This window comes from Pavona decussata, unplaced genomic scaffold, assembly GCF_977016875.1.
Source record: "Pavona decussata unplaced genomic scaffold, jaPavDecu1.1 SCAFFOLD_38, whole genome shotgun sequence".
NCBI classification, from domain to species: Eukaryota; Metazoa; Cnidaria; class Anthozoa; order Scleractinia; family Agariciidae; genus Pavona; species Pavona decussata.
In genome coordinates, this window is record NW_028145460.1 from 2,255,962 (window position 1) to 2,278,041 (window position 22,080).

General features: G+C 37.5%; 1 protein-coding gene across 1 annotated transcript in view; it reads left to right on the forward strand.

Annotated features, from left to right (window-relative positions):
• The first annotated feature begins 51 nt into the window (after positions 1-51).
• Positions 52-22,080, forward strand: part of LOC146483572 (intersectin-1-like) — a 56,094-nt gene continuing 34,065 nt past the window's right edge. The window contains exons 1-18 of the mRNA XM_085105737.1: positions 52-522; positions 629-712; positions 1,407-1,470; positions 4,285-4,925; positions 5,486-5,549; positions 6,092-6,372; positions 7,072-7,334; positions 9,402-9,551; positions 10,252-10,392; positions 12,931-13,015; positions 13,517-13,656; positions 14,624-14,816; positions 15,949-16,362; positions 16,849-16,958; positions 17,683-17,964; positions 19,051-19,274; positions 20,151-20,263; positions 21,196-21,359. Coding sequence (XP_084961863.1) covers positions 468-522; positions 629-712; positions 1,407-1,470; positions 4,285-4,925; positions 5,486-5,549; positions 6,092-6,372; positions 7,072-7,334; positions 9,402-9,551; positions 10,252-10,392; positions 12,931-13,015; positions 13,517-13,656; positions 14,624-14,816; positions 15,949-16,362; positions 16,849-16,958; positions 17,683-17,964; positions 19,051-19,274; positions 20,151-20,263; positions 21,196-21,359 — 3,468 coding nt within the window. The 5' untranslated portion in view covers positions 52-467. The remainder of the gene's footprint in view (positions 523-628; positions 713-1,406; positions 1,471-4,284; positions 4,926-5,485; positions 5,550-6,091; positions 6,373-7,071; positions 7,335-9,401; positions 9,552-10,251; positions 10,393-12,930; positions 13,016-13,516; positions 13,657-14,623; positions 14,817-15,948; positions 16,363-16,848; positions 16,959-17,682; positions 17,965-19,050; positions 19,275-20,150; positions 20,264-21,195; positions 21,360-22,080) is intronic.

Consider the following 22,080-nt stretch of genomic DNA (forward strand, 5'->3'; position numbering starts at 1 on the left):
TCATGTCTACCCATAATCCAACAGGTCAGCGGAAATGCGCATGCCTGCAATGCATGTGTTGTTTCGGTCGAATGCCAGGAGGGCATGCAGGCTTGTTGTATAACAGCGTTTTATTCTACTTAAATGGTGCTTTTCTTAACACTTTTGAAGCCTTTCGAAGTTACCGTTGACTAATCAAGTGATCAGCGTGTGAGATTCGGTCCTGCGCTGTCAAACTTTGTCGCGAAATCGCCTCCAAGCTCCATAACACTCTTACAATATTGCGCTCTCCGCGACAGTTCGGGATCGTTGACTTGCTCACATACGGTAGTTTGAGGATGTCAGATATTATGCGTTCACTGATGGGCTGCTAGAATGAAAGGATGACGAGTGACGGACAACACTGAAATCTATAAGTCCCTCTTAAATAGAGTGTGATTCCAGGTTTGTGCAAGAAAAGTTTTGTTATGGCAAAGAAGTGATTGAAGATGTCGACACAAATAGCCTCGTCTTCTCCCGGTGGGATTGGTTCCTCTGTTCCAGGTATTTTGAAATTTAAATTAGTAAAACTTAAGACAAGGTCATTTGCCAGCTGTAGTGTAATAAAATTGAGTTTTTTGTTTATTCTTTCTTGTTATCTTCAAAACAGTTTCGTGGGTAATAACATCAGAGGACCGTACCAAACATGAGGCAACTTTCCAAAGTTTGAATCCTGCAAGCGGCTTCTTGACGGGTTAGCTTGAATTAGACAATTTTAATGGCATAAATCATGATCTCCATATTTACACGTATCACAGGTTCATCAAGAAGAAGAATTATTTTACACAAAGATAAAATTTGTCGAGTCTTTCGGTTTTGCGAGTTAACATGTGGCCAATGATTTGAGCTTAATGGTTCGTTCGATCTACCTCGATCTCATTATATTGAATCCATCGATTGAATGGATCAAAACAAAACAAAAATATTCAGTTAACTGAACAGGAAATTTATATATATTCTCTTCTCTTAGTTAAATAACCCTGAACGTTTTTAATGGAATCTACAATAAATTACTCTGAGGTACATGTACAGTATTTGCATCTTTGATTTCAATCAAAATTAAAGTTTAAACTTATAACAAAGATTGACTCAGAATGGATACAAAATAACTGAAAATAATCATTCCCGAGACAGTATGTTTGCAGGTTTATTAATTACACTATAAGCTTTGTTAATATCATATTTTTGCATTTATATGCTGCCTTGGGTTGTGCCAACAGTTTTTGACAGTCTGTATGAATGGCTATTAATATTAATCAAAACCGGTATAGGAATAAAATTCAGGATACAACAGAAGCCAAGGGAAATAACATTAGGAGAAGTGTGATATTGAAGAAAATACATACATTATTGCTATTAATTAATCATTGATGCAAATTATTTTCAAGGTGAGCAAGCTAAGAAGTATTTCCTCAAGTCCAATCTTCCACCGATGGTTTTAGGTCAAATATGGTGAGATTTATTTTGTTTCGTAAAGTGGGTCTTTCCACCTCTGGTCTATTTAGACTGCAATATAGAAACTTGAGCATAAAGGAGGACTCATTCATCTCACGTGCATCTTTTTGTCATTTCTGGGTGAAAATTACATCAGAAAATCTTATCCTGGAATGGCGTAAAAAAAAGAACAATAATATTGTTCTTTTTATTGTATGTGAACCAAGTAAGTGGCCTGCATCTAACTCGCCACAAGTCTCCCAATAGCTCAGTGGTTAGAACATCTGATTGGTGGACAGAAAGTTGGCCTTTGAATTAAGTCCTTAGAACACATATATAATGTATAAGCCCAGCGAGTATAGAGTCCTTAAGTGTGACATCACAAATAATATTATTTGAATTGTTGAAATTATGGGATTTGTTAGTATGTTCGGAAAGAGCATGATGAATTCGAAAATGCCTACTTGCCAAAAATCAGCATCTTGTTACATTTTTGGGGTGAGATATTAGCTGAATTATGCCCTGATGACTCCATACAAATTCTTCTAATTAATTTTCTTATTAATTTTTGTCTCAGTCCTTAAGATTTGGAACTGAGACAAAATTAGACATAATTTCATAAATTTAGTTTTTGTGACTTCCTTTTAGGGATCTATAATAACAGTGTATTTAAAATTAAGTGATATTCCCAATGGATTTCTTATCCTCCCAAACATCTGCTGGTTTTTAATAACTAACTGTGCACGTTTTAGTGGAAGTTTTGAAAATTTATTCGTTTCTAAATTTCAAGTTACTCTGTACCAGATTAATAAGGGACAATGAAGTTTATTGACGGGTTTGCTTATTTATTGATTTATTTACATGTACAGTGCAGGCCAGAATTAAGCGAACCAAAACATACGCGTAAAACGCGTCTGCTGCGGACGCGTATACACGTCTAAAAATCTGCAGATGCGCGTCTAGTCAGACGCATTAGTATGTATGAGCTAACTCATTGTTTTCGTATTGTTGATCTGTCATTGTTTTTTTTTAATTGCCTGGGAAAAGCCTTTCAGAAGGGTTTGACAAAACTATGACTACACTTGCCGACTTTCTTAATTGAAGAACCGGCTCAGCGCAAGAACTCCATGTTGTTGAGCGCATAGAAGGAACTTAAAAAAGAACTTGCCGCGAGGCTTACTGTATTTTGCGAAACGAAACGAAATAATGAATAAATCTGTAGAATTGAAGATATCAAGACTACAACAGTCAGACCTCTGTGTGTGACAAGCTAAAAGAGGAATAAAACGCCGGAAGTGCAGAGTTTCTAAATTCAAAGATCTGTACTTTGCGAAACGAGCTCTGCGTAGACCGTGAAATTAAAGGATGTAACTTGTTTATTTCTAAACGCTATTCTTATTTATTCCTTGCCGCAATGATGATTCGGTAGGTAGTTCGAGAATTATACAGTATTTGTGGGTAAATCATATAGAATAAACAAATAAATTACGACCCGGAATAAAATCAGTAAATCCACCAAATGATTTTAAACAGACTTCGCTTCTCTAGCGCGCTTCGGTTCAGATTTGCTGACTTACCATGAACTTTCCCTCATTCTACATCAAGCATTGACTATCTCCGGCTGCAAAATGTAATCGTTCAGTTCACTTTAAAGATCCAAGGCAATTCCATTGGTTAAAGGCTTAGGGTTAAATAGGAAACTTCAGTTTTGCAAAATTTTATTCGGGTCCAGTGTGAGCGATAAGATCGATTCCCCGAAACAAACATAAACACTGAGAGTCTCCTGAGTACCGCAACGCTTGACGCATTCCTATATTTGCGTTCACTTGGATAAAGCCATAAAAGCAACTTTTACAAGATTGAAAGCTTCTTGTAATGTTATAAAACACTGACAGAAGCCGTTGTTTCGACGATTATGTGTAGAAAGAAATTGCCACGCTGAAAACATCGGGAAGATTTCAGTCACGTGCTAGGCAACCAAATTCCTGCACGTGTATCAAGTATCATTCGGCAACAACACGATGTACGGAGGTTCTTGGAAGGAAAGCTGGATGCTTTTTTATTCAATCAACACGGGAGCCAGGATGCCTTCCCAATTATAGCCAACTTGTGCCATTTTCATCCCTTCGAAAAAACCTCGAAACGCTCTCTTTTGAGTCACAATGTGCGTGTGTAATTTTTAAAATAACTTTAACTCGAAACACTCAACTATTATATTACATTCACGAGTTCGCGCCCGTTCGCGCACAGAGAGCTTTGATTTCGAACAAGACGTATTCAACTAATTAGCTTAGATTTATCTTTTCTATAACATACGCTGAATATTCAATATCGCAGCAATATCGGCTAGGAGTTGTTTTTAAAGTCGCCAGTTTCTACGAAGCGGATAAGATTCGAAATATGATAGCTGTCGCTGGCTGATTACATAAAATGCTAATTTTGTGTTTCTCGCTAAGCTGTTGAATTCTTTTGTTTTATTTGACAATACCACACAAAGAGAACTTACGTCGATGAATAACAATGGCAAAAACGCGCACATTTAGACGCGTCTAAAAATACGTGCATACGCGTTTTTGCTGCGTATAAAACGCGTCTGCGTAGTTCGCTTAATTCTGGCCTGCACTGTAGTCCTACCATGTTTGTGGTGATCCACCATACATGTCCATGTCCATTATATCAATGTCATCACACAGCCTTCTCTAGTAACTATGAGGCCCACAGTGTATGCCAATACACTGGATGCTAAGTAGTGCTGCTACTGTACTCAGAACCACTTCCTGGACAGTTTCTTTCGACACTGAGTTGCTTATTCACTTTCATTGCCTCCTTCAGGAATCTTTCAGACCTGGATCGTGATGGCAAGATGACCATGCAGGAGTTCACTATTGCTGTACATCTAATCCAGAGTAAACTGAAAGGAATTGAACTGCCAACATCACTTCCCAACAGTCTCAAAATGACCTCCATGCCAAGCACCTTTCTTGTGGGTCAGAAAACAAAACCTGCCACTGATTGGGGTCAGTCGTCAGCAACGCCATCTGTGTCAAATGGCTTCTCCAAAGTGGGCATGATGACAATGCCCCATAAGTCTGCAACATCTGGTATTTCATGGTCTGGCATAAACCAATCTCCACCACAAACAAGAGCAATGGCTACCTCTTCATCTTCAGTCTTTGGGTCATCGTTTGGACCTTCTTCAACAGGAAGTGTGCCATCAGCATCTTTATCATCGTCATTCAGTCTTGGAATGAACAGCGGTTTAAACACTCCATCTCCAAACACATCGATGCTCAACGGACCAGGAAGTCAAACCAGCTTTGGCCCTGGTTTGGGCAATGTTCAGCGGGCTAATTCAATGACAGGGAGTTTTGGAACCAGTGCTGGACCTTATGGAACTATCACTCCTGCACATAGACTGAAATATAATCAAATGTTTAAAGCAAATGACTATAAAAAGGCAGGATTTATATCAGGTAACAATTTGTTAATGTGCATAGAAAGATGTTATTGTTATGACTTTTGTGGTACGGTGCAGTTAGAAATTTCTAAACTTTTAGAGATTTGAGTCCTGGTCAGGGTGGAGAAAAACTTTTTTCCCTTATTCCTAAGCACTCCAAAGACTCCAGCGGAATGCATGGGAAGATCAACAACAGTGCATAGTATATTTTTACATTTATGGCTGTATTTCTGAAGTGAAAATCCCATAAAAAGTTTAATAAATCAATATCAGGTCCCTGTTATTGGATAGTGAGCTTGGGCTGCCTCCAACATTCCTGCGGAAAAAAAAACCTTTTGTGGCGAGAGAATCTCAGGTTAGGGACTAAAACTATTCAATTAGCTCAATGTGCAGGGGGGGAGGGTTAAAAAGTGTCTGAGAGGGTACGGTTAGGCAAAAATTTAGCTTCTTAACAAGCCTTTATGGCTTTCTTGTTTGTTATACTTGTAGGCTCTTGAAAGTATGACTAATTTCATGAAGTAATTGTTTAGTAATTATGGCTTACTGAAATAAATTATTTTTGTTTTATTTTCTTAGGCGATCAAGCTAGAAGTATGTTAATTCAGTCAGGTCTTTCACAAGGAATTTTAGCTCAAATATGGTACGTTGTGGTCATATTACAAAGCTGTCTCAGGATATTTGTTTTTAAGATAAAAGTACTGGACTTTGCAGAGTGAAGTATCTGCCTCTTACTTTTAATTGTGCACACTTGTTGACAGTGCTGTCTGATACATACACGATTCCTCTGAATCTGTTTTTGGCTTAGGATAAGCTAGAAGTCCAAAAAATTATATTAATCACAAAGAGTACATACATGTAAATTCCTCTGTGATGAAAATTCCTGAACAGTGGAATAACAAACTTTACATAGATGCAACGTTTGTAATTCGGGGTATCATAACTACATTTAAAAGGACGCATCTTGAAGGGAGTTGAAGAGATTGACCCTGTGTAAATTTAATGAAAAATGTGATAATGTAAAAGTCTAAAGCAAAAATCAGAGACAGTTGAGAAAAATATTTACAATCAGAAGTGAAAGCTGAAAGATAAGAATATGTAAAAGTTTGTGAATTAAAATTACAAAGGAAGGTTGTTTAAGTCAAAGACAAGTTTATAAGTTAACTTTTGCTTTCATTTTTTCAGGAATCTTTCAGATTTAGACAAAGATGGACAGCTCAACATTGAGGAATTCGCTTTAGCTATGCACTTCATAGAGTTAGCAAAACTTGGCCAGACACTTCCTCCTGCTGTTCCACCAGAGCTCCTCCCTCCGTCTTACCAGTCTCGGCAAGCTACTGCAAACAACTTCCCTCCAGCTCAAGATGGACGGGAAAGGGCTGACAGTGGACGGGAAAGAAGCGGCAGTGAAAGAGAGAGAAGTGGTAGCATAGATGGGAAGTCAAGATCTGGCAGTATTACAATTTGTAAGTCTCCCTTACTTATTTGTCCTCAAATGCAACTATGAATAACCAAAAAACATATTTGTTTCAATGGAATCATTAATTAAAATACACTGTAATGGTTGAGTTTTGTTAATAATAACCCTACAAGTTCACAGAAACTACCATTAATAATGTTTGGCTGCGGATGGGTAGAATGGAAGTGGATTGCAACTCGAAGAAACTAGCCATTTTTTTCAAGTTCTTCCTGGGTATTTTAGAGAAGTTGCTAAAAGTGATAATAGTTTGTTCTTCCTGGGACAAAAGCCTTTGTTAATATTTCCTTACCGGTGTTGTAGGAGCGATTTTACAAAACAGGTTCTTTGTCAAATGTTTGAGCAGTTTTGACAAAAGTACAGAAAAATCACCATGACAATGTGTGCCCCTTTAAGTAGTGTCATGATTCCAAACTAGAGACAGTCTGTCACTACAGTCTGTCTGTTAGTTGTTTTCTCATCTAATGTGTCTTTGTACAGTAAGAGCTGACTTGCCCCACAAGAGGGCATTGTGTTCAGTGATAATTCTAGGAGTTTAGACTTGAAAACTTCAAGATACAAACTTTCTGGTAGAGGTTTGCTAGCCAAATTCTGATTCTTGTATTTGTGACTAAAAGAGCAATATTTGAAACAACTCTGTCATTCTTTGACATTCTTCCTTTCCTTGTTGCTGCATTTTTGTGTACAGTTACCTTTGAAGACAAAAGGAAAGATAACTTTGAAAAAGGACGCTTGGAGCTAGAACGAAGACGCATGGAATTGCAAGAGAAGATGAAAAAAGAAAAAGACGAGAGGGAGAGGAAGGAAAATCTAGAGGAAGAACGAAGGCAAAGAGCAAAACTTGAGGCGGAGCAGAAAAGACAAGCAGAGTTAGAGAAGCAGCGGCAACAACAGCTAGAGATGGAGAGAGAACAGGAAGCATTAAGGAAGAAAATGATACAGCAGAGACTGGTAAGAACCTGCAGTATTTACTTTTTCTGGATTCTAATTTGATCCAGATCAAGGAGTCAGTCAGGAGTACATCCACATGAACAATGTAGGGGTCTCCTTGGAGCAAAGGCTTGTCTCCAAGAATGTGTTGTTTTTTTTTTCTTCCAGCTTAAGATCCAATCTGGAGACCTCTATGGAAACCACCTGTCAGTGATTAGCTTTCCTTTCTGAACATCATGACTGGCTGATTATTTGGCTCACTGACTAATTTAAATATTGTATTACACCTTTTGCTGTTCATTTGCAGAATATATTGATTCATTTGTGTCAAAAGTTGTTTCATTAACATGAATATGCTTTTATTAACACCAAAGTTACAAACTTCATTTGCACGAAAGAAACCTTCAAGAATGACATTTGCATAGGTGTTAATTAACATTCAACAGCATCAACAGACAAGCAATAGCTCCTTTTGACATTCATTTTCAGGAAATGCTATTTATTTAAAGTGCCCCTGGGACGAAAATTTCATTTTCCATCTTTTTGCATTTTCGTGTAGAATATGACCTTCTTACTCATGTTACCAAATTTCAATCCTTTACGGCGATTGGAAGTATTTTTTTTTTAAGCTTTTTATTCGAGATTTCACGGCCGCCATTACTTGCATTACATTAATTCCACTTGGCTAATTTTCATATGGATTCTACTTCATAAACTGTATTCTGCTGTTGCGAACTAAATAACAGCAGAATACAGTTTATGAAGTAGAAGGTCATATTCTACACGAAAATGCAAAAAGATAGAAAATGAAATTTTCGTCCCAGGGGCACTTTAAGCAAAACTAAAATTCATTAACGCAAATAGACAACCAATAAATATTTATTGCATTATTCAACAGTCATTTTTCTAGAAAATAAAATTAAGTCATGAACTCAATTTGCATAAGAACTAACAATCTATTGCATCTTTACACGACCATTTCAACAAAGGTAACATTCTTAAGTCGTGTAAGACAAAGATTAGTGTCATCATAACATTCAATTGTGTTGGAAAAGAAATTCAAATTCACTGTATGAATTATCCTTAAATTTCCTTGCTATCTAGACATCGTGGTACATTGTAAATACACTTGCATAAAACGATACCACTGTCAAATGTCTTTCTTGAAGGTTCTTTGGTGCAAATGAAGTTTATTTTTGTGTTAATGAAAGTATATTCACGTTAATGAAACAACTATTGACACAAATGAATGGATATTTTCTGTAAATGAACATCAAAAGGTGTATTGACTGAGTAATGGATTGATCAGTGAGGCCATACCACAGCAATCTGACAGTCGATGATCAAACAATCAATTTGTTCATTTATTTTACGTGTGTGAACATTCACAAGGTAGTTATTCTTTAGTGTCGTTTTCATCATGTGTCCAGTGTTAATGTTAAACCAGAGCTTTAGTCAAGATTTGAAAATGCTAGGAAAGTTGGGCATCTTCCAAAAGGAATTGTATATGTATCTTTCCCAGCATGTCTGAGCCTTATGATTAAACTGTCCATGCACCACTCAGAGTTTGAAGTGTTGATGTTGGAATTTATGAAGGCTGGAAATTCCGAAGAATACTTTTAACGAGGTCAAAGTACATGTGTGGTCGTCTCAGAATGTACCAGTAGTGGCGATCTTGTCACCTGCAGACAATAATTTGCTACTTATAGTGTACAGTGTAGTTCATTTTCCCAAAGGCCTCTTTTTGAACATGGCTCTTTTTAGCTACATGTACTGCTACATAACATTTTGAGAGGGCTATATGTGTACAAGTCGTGCTTTATTGTCAACCTTGAAAGTTAGAAATGGTAGACTGAATTATTTGTGAGTGCAATCTGCTGTATAATATTATGTGCATGGGTCTTTCGAAAAGAGAAACTCTCTTTGTCCTACATGTACACATGCATTTTGACTCTGTTACACTGTAGCTTTCAAAGTGTAACTTTCATGTAAAATTAAGAGTGGAAGTGCTTCTCAACAAGAGAAACAGAGCCTTTGTCCAACTTTCATTTTTTTGCGTTAATTTGAATTTGTTTTTGAACTTTGTAGGCTGCCCAAATTGAAGCTGAGAGGCAACGACAGCTAGAATGGGAAAAACGAAAGAAAGAGGAATTATTAAACCACAAAAATATGGAACAGGATATTGTTAATAACCTTAAATCAAGGGTACAGAAACTTGAAGAAGAATTACTTAAAGTGGTGAGTGCCCGTAATAGTTACCTTTCTTTCTGTTCTATGGAGATACTTTTTTTAAATTTTGTTCAAAGCAAAAAGTTTGTTTTGGTTTGTTTGTCGCTCATTGTTGTTTTTGTCTGTTTTACAGTAGGGGATAGTTTTTTTATGTAGATTTATTATACAGTAAAAACATTATTAAATGAAAATGCTCCTATCTACATTGTAACTCTGTAGTAGTGAAAATCAACACAGTAGCTTCCAAGGAGAAATTACGGGTAAAATGATAAAAAAACCTTCTTTTGATCTTGAAAAAAATAATCTACAATAATATCATCGATTATACTTAGTACTCTGCTTGAAAGACCAAGTAAGAAGTTATAATGTCTTCAAACATTCTTTGTTAAATTAAACTGCACCCATATCTAAAATCTGACAAACAGTACTGGATAGGACACCTGACATAAAACATACTGTAAGTTGCGTTAATTGTGGTTCACAATTTTTTTGGTTTAAAAATTTTCAATTGAAACCAGTTTGACTTTTATTTCCCTTTGTCCTGGATTATGGTAATGAATACTGCACAAAGGAAAACAACAATTTTTATACCAAAGCAAAATTTAAACAACATAGGCACTTGCTGGAACTCCAAAGAGATGAGAAATATACAGTGTACTGCACTTCTTACTGTTCTATTGTCAATAACCTAAGTTTGTCTTTTTCTTAGAATCAAGCTAGAAATGAAGTTCAAGAGACATTAGATAAAGAAAGACAGACCTTTATGCAGTGTCAGGGATCACTATCCCTTATAAATCAGAGCAAAGAAATGCGATTTGCAGAAATCAGTAGAGTACAGTGTGACATCAAGGTAAGTTCAGCAAGTAGAGGGATACTCCCAAAACGTAAGGGGCAGAGGTGCTTGTAAATTACAAATCTTGGTGTTACTTATGGCGTTCTGAGTGGATTTGGTTTTCTGACTACTACTGCAAACTGTGAAAGATTGCATGAGTACTGAGATGTCACAATCATCATCATCATCATCATCATCATCATTTTATTAAAAAGTTCTCATACTGTACAAGCAAAGACTACCCATATATAGTGAAAGTTAATCAAGGCTGGTAGAAAAAAAAAACAAAAAGAAAGGTTACACTGTTTCATACATTACAGGTGAATTGAAAAATAAAAGCAACTGATTTGATAGCAAATTAGACATCAGCCAATAAACAACTAAATAACTGAATAATAAATGTATAGAAAGGTACTCACAAACAGGGGGAATTAAAAGTATCAAAATTTATAGTCAGAGTTCAATCATAACAGGTTTTCAGTTTTGAGATAAATGAATGGGCGTCAACATAATCATCCTCAACCCTAGTAACTGTGAGCAAGAAATTATGAATTCATCGTTTGGATGGTCTTTTCGATAGGGTATGCTAGTCAGTATGTAAAGGGTTCCACAATTTTGCTCTGAAGCTAGTAAAAGACTTTAGATGTAAATTCAGGGTCCGACAAATGCTGAGTATGGATGGCCGGGACAAGCTGAAAATTTTAACGGGCAAGTGTTCCGGTTCTCGAAGAATCCCGCCGGGCTGTGGTGGTTTACTGACAAGTTATTTTGTGTAAAATGCTAAAATCTATGTAATGTTTACCTTTTGCAATAAAACTTGAGGCATTTTAGGGTACAATACATACCTTTTTGTCAACATGTCATTAAGTTTCGTTCTGTTGTTTTTATCAGTTTCGATCGCCATTTTTACATGCTTCGTAACTTTTAGACCCAGTTTTTCCCGGTAGAGGCCAAAAGGCTAGGCCACTATTCCCCTAACAACGTGGTCTTCTGCCATTATCGTGCGATTATAGATAAGTTTGTCACGAATTGACCAAAGCCCGTTACCAGAAACACAAGTGCCGAAAAAAAATGCAAAACGGAAGAGAAAATACATGTACAATGCAGGGTCCAAAATTGCGCTTTCCTGGTCGCCAATGCGACTAAAAATTTTGCACTGGCGACCAGAATTTCACAACTAGTCGCCAGCGGGCGATTAACTATTTCATGCCACGATCATTATACAAACAATAACTTTGATTTTCAGCAAATCGATAAAAATAAAATTCAAAGCCGCCCGCCAATTGGTCACTTACTTTTTACCTTTCCACTGCTTTTGAAGTATAAAACCGATTTTCCTGTTAATATAAATCTATCACAACGCTTCACAGCTCGAGCAGTGGGAAGCTTCGCCGCCATGTTTTTTTGAACGAGAAATGCTGCACGGTTGTGGCCTGGTGCGAACAACATGGCGATCCGTCGATCGTCTTGACAGAACGCGAAAGGAAAGATCGTTTACAGTTTTGAACATAGAGCAAAGAACCAACTGGCAGTTTTTCAATCGGGTACATTTCTTCTCCAAAAGGTAGAGACGAGAGAAGGTATAAAGTTGACTTAAAACATTTAGCATTCTTCTGAAACTGCGTATATAGCCGGCATTCGATTCATTCGTCGTGGTTTTTCAGTGGTAGGTGTATAAATTGCCATTGCGGCCTCAAATGCAGGCGCGAATTTTCCATCTGGCAACCAAAAATTTTGGTTTGTGTTTCGCTGCGAAGGAAAAATTTTATTGACACTTTTTTTTCTGCTTTTTAGCGACCACATTTTTCCATATGACGACTGAAAAAAAAATTTCAGTCGCCACTTGGCGCCTGCCTAAAAAAGTTAATTTCGGACCCTGCAATGAGAAGGAGTATGATTCCAAAAGACGCAAAAGGGTATTCCAAATGAGGTGGCTTCAGGGATTTCCTTGGCTAATGGTGGATGCCAAACGCGGCGTAATTTATCATCTGTATATTCTACAAATGAGACAGATAGCGACCTTCATCGTAAAAAAAAATGTTTTATCTAAGCCATAGAGTTCAAATGACGTTCCAAATAAAAAAAAGGTGTTGCGGTTACCTGCAATTTTGCTTTTGGTACAAATGCATTAGAATATTGTACTTTCTTCACTCTTTTACTTTGCAAATTACAGGAATTGATTTTGCTAGACTTTCTTCCATCCTGCTATATATTGGACAACCAGGTCCTCCCGCCGGGCAAGTGGTTTTTGTCTCCCACTTGCCTAGGGAAAAGTTTTATCAAAAATATTTGTCGGACCCTGAAATTGATACGCGATTTGTTTACATGAAAACTCCGTACTGCCAAAAATCTACATGTAAAGTATCAAAATGGTGTCAAACAAAGTCCATTTCAAAGTTATAACTTACTGCAGATGAAACTTGCATGTACATGTACAAGCTCTTTATTAAGATTAAAGCACCAGTTCCTAGAGTTCAAATGTCTCTAACGAACAAGGAAATATATCTACTGTATGCATTTACTCATGTTACAGTGTTTTCTTCTTACTTTTGTCAGGAATCTCAACAGAGAATAGTTGTAATGAAAAAAGAGAGTGAACGACTCTCTCAAGAAGTAAACCAAAGTGATACTAACAAATTAGGTAAGTTTGTATAAATTTTTGATAAAATTTTTCCCTGCTTGATTTTCCCTTGGTCCCCTTGAAATACAAACATGTTTATTACATCTTCAAATGATGGCATTGTTTACATGTAGGTTAGTGTCACTTTAAATACCTAAAAAAACATACATGTATTTGTATTGTCAGAAACATTAAAATAATGGTACAATTTTGCTTAAAATAGCCTTACTACTTCACAGAAACTAGCATCAGTCATTTTTGTCCGCAGATGGCTTGGCTAGGATAGAAATGGATTACAATATTTTCCAGTTCCTTGTGTGTATTTTGGAGAAATTGGTAAAAAAGAAAAAAAACGGATGTTAGTTTATTCTTCCTTGAAGAAATCATACATGTATTTTCTCTCCGGTACTGTACATGTAAAAACGATTGCACATCAAAGAAGTGGTCCTTTGTTTTGGCCAACATGCAGCAAAATCTCCGTGCTAGTGCCCCTTTAATCGCTGCTGTTGTAAAATTTTTTAGGTGACAGCCATGGAAACATGTTAGCCAGTGTTCAGGACTCGAGAGGAAACCTGAGAAGATTGCAAACACTGCAGAATAACATGGAGAGAGTTCTTTCTGAGAAGTTGAAGGAGTTAGACACAATGAATACCCAAGTTAAAGTTAGTAAACTGAATTAATTGTGATTTGTATGGCCTTTCAAGGAGGTGTTATAGCCTAAACCTTCAGCACCGCATCGTACAAGTTTGCATACACTCAATTTCAAAAACTTCATCTCATGCAAAGTGTGAATTGTAAACAATGCAGCCTGATGGAATTGTGGGGGGAACTACTGTAATTTTTTAATAATAATTTTTTTTTAACAAGAAGAATGCAAATAAGCTCATAGGTCATATGCTAAATCCAGAAAGCTCTTGGGTCTTATCATTCATGGTTCGTATCATTTATCTGACAACGTTTTTTCAGTCAAGTGCATATCTGTCATTACATGTATGTAGTATCTATTGTATCAGTCTAAAATTACATGGACATGTACTAGGCGTAATGTCCAAATCTCAAATCATTTAGAGGTTGTATGACGTACATGTTGTAGGTTAAAATGAATCCCAGGTTAAAATGATTTCAACCTAGGCTGATTTGTATTTTCCTTTGTTTCAGATGTAAATTACCCAACCTTAACAAAGGAAATGCAAATCAACCTAGGTTGAAATCATTTTAACCTGGATTCATTTTAACCTACAACATACATACTGTACATTGTACATGTACACAGCATAACTGTAGATTCTATTAAGATTTTATAAATTACGTTGTACATGTACATGTAAAAGAAAGGATGTTTGAATATTTCATCAGATTTTAGCATTGGCTACGTACAGCTGTACATTGTTTAGTAAAGCATCAATGGCCACAAAAATTTCATGCAGAATAATTATTGTTTTGAAATACAGCTGTAGCACTTTCCTTGTGTTTTAAAAATCATCATCATCTCAAGTAAACCCAGCCAGCCAACTTGGGCATTAATTAGTTCCACTAGAAAATACATAAGAATTTCTTTATAACTAGTTTCATTCCTTTGCTACAGTAACCATTTTTAAGAGTGAATAATTTTGATCTTGATTCTATCAGGACCTGAATACAAGTATTGCAGAGCTGTCCGGTCAAAATGCCAGGTTGCAGCACATTTCAGAAGCAAAGCAGAGAGAATACACTGCTTGGAAGCAAAGAAAAGACGAGGACGAGAGACAACGGAAAGAAATGGAGGCCAAGAGAAAAAGAGAAGAGGAAGAAGTAAAGAAACAGAGGGAAAGGGAATTAGAAGGTGGGCTTAGAAATAGGTGTCCTTTATTATTTTTGAAATGTGCAGTTCCAGAAAATATCCATACTCCCCCCACGGAAGGTTTTTTGTTTTGCACCCCCCATCCCCCCAGGAAATTCCAGTTTAGCTTCATACTTTGCTTCTAAAATTTTGACTTTTAAGACCCCCCCTCCCCCTAGGAATTTCCGATGACCTTCCATGGGGTGGGTATGGATTTTTTCTGGAACTGCACAATGGGCCTTACTTTTTTTGAAAAAAAAAAAGGTCATTATAGGAAGTGGCATGGCCCAGTGGTAAGGGCGCCTGACCTCAAATGCGGAGGTCCCGGGTTCAAGTCTTGCCTCGGCCTTGCTTGTAGATAGCCAGCTGGTTTGCTTCCTGCCAGTTGGGATTTTTAACATGTTATGTTCGATTTTATTATTATTTGTTTCCCGTTATTTCTTAGTGGAATGCCTGTAAACTAGCTTTGGGTAGCCACTGTAAGTGCATTTCTACTATAAACAAAGCATTTATTTATTTTATCATTTTCAATCATTTCTGGAAATAGCCCTTCATTTCTGAAAATAGCCCACTTTTCTAGAAAATAAAACACATTGTATGGCAGTTACTGGTATTTGATACACTGTAAATTGTATTTTTTTTTTTTCTTTGTTCCGAAACATTTCTTGGCTCATGAAAATTGCATTGTCACAGGGATTATGCTGGTTTTGGTCAAACTGCACAATGAGTATTTGACTGTGAAAGTAATGTTGCTAATACTTCATGAAATTTCTCTTTAGGGTCCCTGGGAGGAAAATATTATCAGGTGATTTCTAGAGGGGCCTCAGGACAAACCATAATCTGCTTACAACTATGTTTTCAATACAAATGGGCTAATTTTTTTTTTTTTTTTTTTCAAATGTCAATTTATCCCCCATCTTAAGCCAAAAATAAACAATCTTGTTTCAGTGACACAAGTAGAGACAAACTAGACAGGTGTTTTTGAAAGAAATGTGTTTTTGGCTATTCAAGAGGACAATAAACTCCAGCCAGATACAAACCCTCGATGATAGAATTTCTTACTTACAATGTAATTACATACATCAGAACCATTTAATATGAATTCTGTTGAATTGACTTGACATGTTCTATTCAGCCATGCGTCAAGAACAAGAAAAACAGAGAAAAGAGCAGGAGATGAGAAGACGTCTCAACGAGGCTAAACAAGCTGAGGAAGCAAGACGTCAGGAGGAGTTGAAAAAGCAGCAGCTCATCACTAAAGACCAGATACTGGTCCAGCAGCAGCAGATGCTGGTGTCAAACAGGGCACCTCCAAGCAGTTTGCCTCTTAGCACTTTGCCAACAAGTAGTTTGCCCCCAAGCATTTTGCCACCAAAGAAGGTGCCGTCAAGCAGTGTGTCTTCGAGCAGTGCGCCTATTGTACGGCACATCAGCAGTGAGCAGACCACAAACACAGCCAAGCCTTCTGGAGGAGATGTGAAACAGAAGGTATTGGCAATGCAGCAGTTGATAAAGGACCAAGGCCCAGATGTGAAACCACCTTCTGCAAGTAAGATTGTGTGAAAACTAGTCTTGTATTGTGTTATTGCAGAAACAGAAAGTATCCATACCCCCTCCCCCTCCCCATAATCAGGGAGGGGGAGCAAGAAAAAAGAGAGACTGTGGAGAGGGGAAAGGAAACACCCTGTCATAACAACCCCATTGGATTAATATCTGATTTCACTGTCAAACATTTAGACAATAAATCTCTTGAGAATTGAAGCAATTTCTCACACAACAAAATGGCATGCATCAAGGACATGTTATCGAAGGCTAAACGTAGTTGCGAGTACCAAATTTAGGTTGAAACCCGTGCAGGAAGTGACAGTGAGAGCTCTACTGAGGGGAAAGGATGCGCTGAAGGTTTTGCTAACTGGTAATGGCAAGAGTCTTGTTTATCAAAAAATTCATCTCTGTTTGCGAGTATATAAACTGGAGGGTCAGATCAAATGAGTGAGATGAAATCACTAACAATGAGCTTCTCCATTCAATGCAGATCTGTTTAAACCGGTGGCTTTACCAAAGAAGGAATACTACAAAACCCTGTATGAATTTCAACCTAGAAACCCTGATGAGCTGGAGCTTGATGAAGGAGACATCATCACGGTAAGATGATTCAATCTTCATGTGACAAAATTCAGCTTCTTTCAGCTGTTTTGCCTGAGCTTGCATTTCTGGAAAGGCATCAAGAAGAAGGCTGAGCACTTAAATAACTAAAAATAGTAATGAACTCTGTGTTGCTTCTCTTTGCTTGTGCATAATTTCAAATATACTTTTGATCACTGGCAAACTGTCAGGGAAACCTGACAAAATCTTGGGGCTGACACTGCAGTGGACTTATATTGCACCAACACTCCAATACACCCATACCCGTAGACGCTTTATTTTATGGAAATAAGAATCAGTTGCTGGCCATCAGGCCAGTTGTATTGCAATTTGTGACTTCACAGGTCTCCATCTTATAAGGATTTAGAAGTAAGGAGCTACATGCACTGTGTATAAATAATGCCAATGGTTAACAGCATCAGTAAGGAGTTTAAGAAGCTACTGTGGCAACGGTAACAAGAACATCACAAAAACAATAGGATTTAATTAGAAAAACAAAGGCCCTTGCATGTGTTTCATAAATTGTGGTACATTTCTTCCCCACACTCAGCCAGTCAATGACATGAAATGACCAAATTAAAAAAAAAAAATTCACTTTAGGTGATCATATTCTTAATTCTCATGAACTCGGGGGTTGAATAAGCATTGTTATTACAAGGAGAAATTTGATGCTGATCACTTTTAGGGCTTAAAGTTCCTAATATTCTTATTCTCTTTTTTTTAGATTGACCCAGATGCAAAGAAAGCTCCCCCAGGCTGGCTCTATGGGGAGGCAAATGGCAAGAAAGGTCTGTTCCCAGCAAACTATGTGGAAAAGGTTACTGAGGAAGACACCAATGCAGGGAAAAAAGATGGCATCAGTGTTTCACCACAAGAAAGCTCGTCTACAGTTAAATCACTTGCAGCTGCCCTTAGCATGCAATTTGCATCTGGTGGTGCATTTGGTGGTTCAGCTGTCGTCAGCGAGAATTCTTCTGTTACAAGTACGACGGTCTCCACAGCTGAGGTGAGAGTTCACTGTAATCATAGTTTCTCAGATTATGAACGTATTTTCTACTCCATGTTCAGCCTATTTACATGTAGAAAATTATGTCAGCCTGATGATTAAACTGTCCATGCACCACTCAGAGCATGAAGTGTTGATGTTGGAATTTATGAAGGCTGCACAGTTTGTCTCCCTTACTTTGTACAAGCCTACATTGAAGATGACAAATTTTTTCCAGAGTCGTCAATGTCATCATCTTAGCCATTAGAAGTGTTCCAACTCCCCTAGTTTCTGTATTCAAGGGATAATGATCATCCCCCTGCTGATTTGCGAGACTCCTGCCAGGTGTTCACAGCTATGGTAGAGGCAGTTTAGGGACATGCAGTCCTCTCAAGATACTGCAGCTGGCAATTTTGCTGCCTACAGACTAATTTGCAGCTCAGTTCCCCCAACACCCTTGTGGATGTACTGCCTACTACTCCCATGTCATTGCCTGCAACTTCAAAACATTGTTAGAGGCTGGACATAGTTAACACTATACTGGCAGGCAGTCCACTATACATGTAAATATTGCACTGTTGCCCACCACCTGTGGGGATGAGTGCTTAGAAGATGGACTTTGGGAGGCAACATTTGTTATAACTCTATCATTTCTTCATCCCAACAGTCTAATACCTAATAATAATATGACCCCATTGTTGAAATGGTTACTCCTCAGTGGTGAAATAATAAAGTTTCTTATCACAGGATGCTAAATCCATTTGTCAGAACTGGCCATCCAATCAATCATTTCGCAAACAGAATGCATCAATTTGAACAGCAGTTTATATACCAGGTTTTTATAATTGCTTCAAAATGGTGTACACTACTCTCAGAATTTGCTGTTCTAAAGAATTTGAAGAATCGGTCCTTCAAATTGATACAGTCTTCTCACGGACTGACCAGTCTCACTGGCCGGTTTGACCTAGAGAAGGGTCTAAGAGTTCAAACTCAAAGTGGATCTTGATTCAGTACCTGAATTCTAGTTGCTTTCTGTATTCCAAGGTGCCATGAGAATTTGGTAGGTTTAGAGATGCACTTTCATGTACGTGCTTCCTTTGTTCTTAGACTCCTAAACCAGCAGCCCCCCAACAGTCAACTGAAGGTTTCAGAGTGGTGGCTCTGTATCCGTACAGAGGAAAGAAGGATGACCACCTTACATTCAAAAAGGATGACGTGATCGTTGTTAAGGAGCAGCAGGACATGTGGTGGTCTGGTGAACTCAACGGCAACGTTGGTTGGTTTCCAAAGTCTTACGTCAAACTACTTGGTGGAAATGTTAAAGATGCAGAGTAAGTGGTGACTTAACTTTTGCAGTCTCAAGCTCATAGTACAAAATAATAAAGCATTGACATGTGAAACAGTAACATCCTTTTTTGGAGTGGGGAGGGGTGCAGTACTTAATGCATTGAGTCTGATGTTTTTGTTTTTTTGCGATCAAAATGGGTTAAGGGTGCCTCCCCAGTAGTGAATTAATAAAGTTTATTATCACAGATTTGATTTAATAACATTGTTTATTTCTATCATCCTCTCTTAAAATTTAGAGTGGAACTTCATTCTTTACTTGAATTTTGATGACTTCCTATGCCAGCATGGCATGCAAATTTGGCAGGTTTACAGATATTTGCATGTATCTCCTAATGGTCAACTGCAGTTTTTGTTTTCTGCAGCTCCAGCTTTTAACTTCCGTAACACAGACCTGTGGGACATTTTGGTGTTCAAGAGAAATGATGTAAAATTACGTTAAGAAATTTGTCAAAATAATTATTTTACCCCAAATTCAGTTCATGAAGCCGCATGCGACTTACATGTCATCAAAATATTTAGCTTGAAATCTAAACTACTTTGGCCTTTTTTTTTTGTCACTTGAGAGAGTTAAATGCTCATGTAACTCCTGTGGACCAGTTCTCCATTCTAGTATGGAACAGCATTCAAATGAAGGCATACATGTCCAATGCTGTCAACCTCATGCGACCTAGAAAAGCTAGCTTTTGACCCATACAGTTGGTACATGCTTGCCTTTTAAACGTGTACAGTCCAAATGGACAAAATTAGTCCATCTGTACGGGTTGAAAGCTTTTTCTGGTCATATCAAGTTGACAGTATTGGACAACCCTGAGAGAAGATTGACAGCGCTCTTAATTACTGTTTGTCTTACAAATTTATAGTACAAATGGAACAGCACCTAAAGAAACAACAACTAAAGCTGCAGCTCCAACCTCTCCAACTCCAATCTCTCCTCCTGAAACAAAACCCAGTCCAGCAGCAACAACTCTGTTTGGTGAGTTTATTATTGGATACACTTTTGTAGCTTTCATCAAAATATGGCCACATAACAAAAAATTATGGTCTTGTTTCGTTACTGAACATAATTGTGGAATTCATCAATCGCCAATCTGGTTACTTAAGGTTACTATTAGAGAGTAACTTACTTTTCTTGAAGGGACATCAGACCGATTTAGTCACCATTTTGGTAAGAGAAATTGTCTTTTTAAAGTTATGTTACTATTCATTTCTGAAAAATATGGCATATACTGTTATTTGATAGAAAGTTGTCCAGGTGTAATGTCAATGTCCAGCTCTTACTCTATTATTTGCAGTTCTATTTTCATTGACTTAAAGTGGTTACCAATAACACAGGACCTACCGCCTTCAAGAGAGTCAGATAAGGATGTCATTCAAAGAAAAGCCATTGCAATTAGTTTGAATTCTGACAGATTTCAAGGCAACATAGCCATGAAATTGAGGATTCTACAAACTGTACAATGTACCTCGCTAAGAGTAGGTAAATCTCTGTTTAAATTGATTTCTGAACCAGCTCAAGTGAAAAGAAAAGGTGTTTGAATTAAAAATGTTAAATTTCACTGTATGTGATAATTAATTTTGCTAATTCATACCCATATAGCTGGTCAAACACACAGTATCCCCTAAGCGGCCCTCTCTTTTTTTTAGTTAAACTGGCTTGGAAATCAACTTTGATAGAGTGTTGCCATTGTTCAGCAGATAAACTGTTAATTTCTTGATTCTGTTGCCTTAAAATGTTGTCAGAATTAAAAAAAAAAAATTCAACGGCTTTTCTTTGATTGACGTCTAACAAAAAGCAGCTTTATCCAGCTCTTTTGAAAACGGTAGGTCGGGCATTATTGGTAACCTCTGTAACAGGTGAAGAGACTATGATAGTATTATTTATTTGCTGATATTTGTTGTATTCAGAGTGTGTTGCATTGTACAATTATACCGGGGAGGTCGGCGACCTGAGCTTCAAAGAAGGTGATGTGATCAACGTTCACAAGGATGAAGGGGAGTGGTGGGAGGGAAGCTGTAAAGGAGAACAGGGGCTGTTCCCTGCCAACTACGTCAAGAAAAAGGAGGTTGAGGTATGTGCATTTACAGAATTGTCTTTGGTAGGCTGCAAGACAGTCATTTTCCCTTGAAAATTCTTGAAGCAAGAGGGAATTACCTAAAGTGCAAACTCAGGAAAGTGTGGATTCTCATGCCCAAACCCCACATACCCACAGGGCATGGCGGCCGGTCGTGTGTAAGACTGCTCCTTCATTTCGGCACTAAAAATGGCTACAGTTGAGCAGGTCAAGAACCTCTTCAAAGAGGAATTAGCATTCTTTTTATTTTAAATCTTTTCATTTTTGGTTCCTCACTTGTCATTAATTTCTAAACATCATTACATAATATGGAGGCCAACTAGAAAATCGGATGGTTAACTTGGCCTCCATCCTCAAGTGCTACCTCAAAATTATTCAAAATAAATGAAACAAAATTTTACTATACAAGAATGTAATTATAACAATCTTTCTAATTAATCACGAGGAAAATAAAGGTTGTTGTTGTTGTCGTTGTTGTTGTTGTGTACTCAGAAATTGAAATTATTTCAAGTACCCCCTGCACAGTTCTCCAAACCCTGACCCGTTTTCAGACCAAAATGTGTTATTTTCCAATAATTATTCCTTTTCAGTTGTTCAAAGGGCGGATGACTTTATCCAGTGGATTTAAGTCGTTATCCAGCGGATAAATTGTATTGGTTGGAGCACATTTTATCTGCTGGATAGCGATTTATCCACTGGATAGAGTTATCCACTCTGA